This window comes from Pteropus vampyrus, unplaced genomic scaffold (assembly GCF_000151845.1).
Source record: "Pteropus vampyrus isolate Shadow unplaced genomic scaffold, Pvam_2.0 Scaffold252, whole genome shotgun sequence".
In the NCBI taxonomy this organism is placed as follows: domain Eukaryota; kingdom Metazoa; phylum Chordata; class Mammalia; order Chiroptera; family Pteropodidae; genus Pteropus; species Pteropus vampyrus.
Genome location: NW_011889033.1, coordinates 1,149,601 through 1,151,774, shown reverse-complemented (window position 1 = coordinate 1,151,774; position 2,174 = coordinate 1,149,601). Strand labels below are relative to the sequence as shown.

Here is a 2,174-nt window from a genome sequence, read left to right as displayed (position 1 = left end):
TATGAATAGGAGGAGGGCGTGTCTTCTTGTGTCTATGTTTGTCTTGTGTACCTGCTGGGAGCCGCCCAGATGCGGATAAGACAGGAGCCACTTCCCAAGAAAACAGATAATCTCTCGACCTCCTCCAAAGGAATGGGGGAGCTGCCCCAGGAGCTATTGGAGCTGGGGTGAGGGTGTCCGGGGTTCTCCCTGGAACCGGGGGCGCCGAGCGCTTCCCTCATCCCCCAGACTGCCAGAAGCTGATCTCGTCAGCCAGAGTGCCGCTCAGATGCCCCTAAGGGGACTTCCCGGGAGGTTTCTGCAAAAGAAACCGTCTTAAGGGCGAGTGAAGCTGAGAGCAGGGCTGGAGCGGGGAGCTGCGGGGAGCTGCGGGGAGCTGCTGGGGAAGGAGCCTGGGAAGGGGTAGGCAGGGCCAGCCACCTGTGCCTAAAGGAAGGGCTCAGCTCGCAGGAGACACCCCTCCTCCGCACCTTAACGCTCCGCTGTTGCCCTCCTGAAATTCTTTTTGAACTGGGGACCCACGTTTTCATATTGCAGTGGATCCAGCAAATGACATAGCTAGTTCTGACTACAGAGGATCCTGGCTGCGGGGGAGCTCTGGGCCAGGAGGGAGTCCACCTGGGGACGGTGTCTTACCTTCATTCATTCATTCGTTCCTGTGGTCAACACTTATTTAACTCTGAATCGCTTGCCAGGATCTAGGCACAGAGGATATGGCTATGAAAGACCATCCTCACTGAGCCATTCTGGTTGAGACACACTCAGTGCGCAAGTATCTACTGAGCCCTCACTGGGAAGCTGCAGAAATCAATGTGAGACTCAGCCCTGCCTTCCAGGAGCTCATGGCCCAGTGGAGAAGACAGAACAAGCTGTCCCCGGGAGCAGGGTGCCTGCTCAGACGGGAGACTCAGGTGAGCCCCGAGTCTGCCAGGAAGGGCGAGAAGTTCCCAGAGGAGGCAGCACCTGCACGGTCCTTATAGCTAGGAGGAGGAGCCGGCCAGGCAGCATGGGGCAGGGCAGGGCATTCCAGAGAAAGGATGGAGTACGTGCACAGAAATGAGTGTGAAAAGGCTGGTGGTGACCAAGAAACACATCCACCAGCTGGGTGTCCCCAGAGCCAAGCCACATGGATGCCCAGTAATAAGCCAAGGAGTTAACGAATGCACAAATGCATGCACGCTGTGTGAACGAGCAAGGCGGCCTCGGTCTCCTCATCCATGAGGGAGGGTGTCGGACTCCGTGACGAGTCCTCCCCACTGTGCTCGAGCCCCTTACCTTGCCTTGTTTTCTTCCTTAGCACACGTCGTTACCTGGAAGGGGTGTACATCTGCGACCTGGCTCTGTGATGACAACTCTACCAGGACAGTGCCTGTCCTGTCCACTGCCGTATTGTCCAGGATGCAGAACAGTGGGGCCCAGCACACAGCAGGTGCCCAGTAAATGTGTCGAGCTGTGTCCCCCCAAAGATGTTGAAGTCCTAACCCTGGTTCATACCTGTGACCATTATTTCTTTGCCAATGACCAAGGGGAGGTCATTAGGGTGGGCCCTCATCCAGTATGGCTGTGTCCTTACGGAAAGGGGGAATTTGGAGACACGCACGTACAGAGGGATGACGACATGAAGATACAGAAAGAATGCCATCTGCAAGCCGAGGAACACCTGAGACTTCCAGAAACCAGGCGCGAGGTCTGAAACAGACTCTCCCACAGAGCCAAGTGCTGCTTTACCCCCGTCCTCCGCAGGGGGGGGTTGTTGGTGAGTATCCACATGAGATGCAAATCTTCACACTCTGAATTCATTCTGAGAAGTCCATCCACATGCTTCTCCCCCAACATTCAGTGGTGAGAATGTCCCCTAAGGTCACCAATCTTCCAGTTCCAGTCACTGGCCATCTAGCCAGACTGGTAGCCCGTTAGCCGCCACCCTGAGTTCACGGAGATTCGTACTGTACACATCTCCCAGTCCAGACCAAGTAGATGGCCAAGTGTACCACTCAGCATGCGGCCCGCTGGCTTTTCTTCCACGCCTTCCCTCCGGGGCCACCCCTGGGCAGAGCTGTAACGCTGCAGCTGTCCACGTGGCTGGACATCATATCGCGATGGTTGGTGCCATCGCATGGTGCAGAACCTCCTGGAAACTAAGCCCGAGCTTTCTCTCCTCAAGTCTGAGACTC

General features: G+C 56.3%; 1 protein-coding gene across 1 annotated transcript in view; it reads right to left on the bottom strand.

Annotated features, from left to right (window-relative positions):
- The window catches only part of OTOP1 (otopetrin 1), a 30,046-nt gene extending 29,404 nt beyond the window's left edge, over nucleotides 1–642 (bottom strand). Inside the window, exons 1-2 of the mRNA XM_023520187.1 lie at nucleotides 637–642; nucleotides 341–392 (exon numbers count right to left, since the gene is read on the bottom strand). Coding sequence (XP_023375955.1) covers nucleotides 341–392; nucleotides 637–642 — 58 coding nt within the window. The remainder of the gene's footprint in view (nucleotides 1–340; nucleotides 393–636) is intronic.
- Nucleotides 643–2,174: the final 1,532 nt, after the last annotated feature.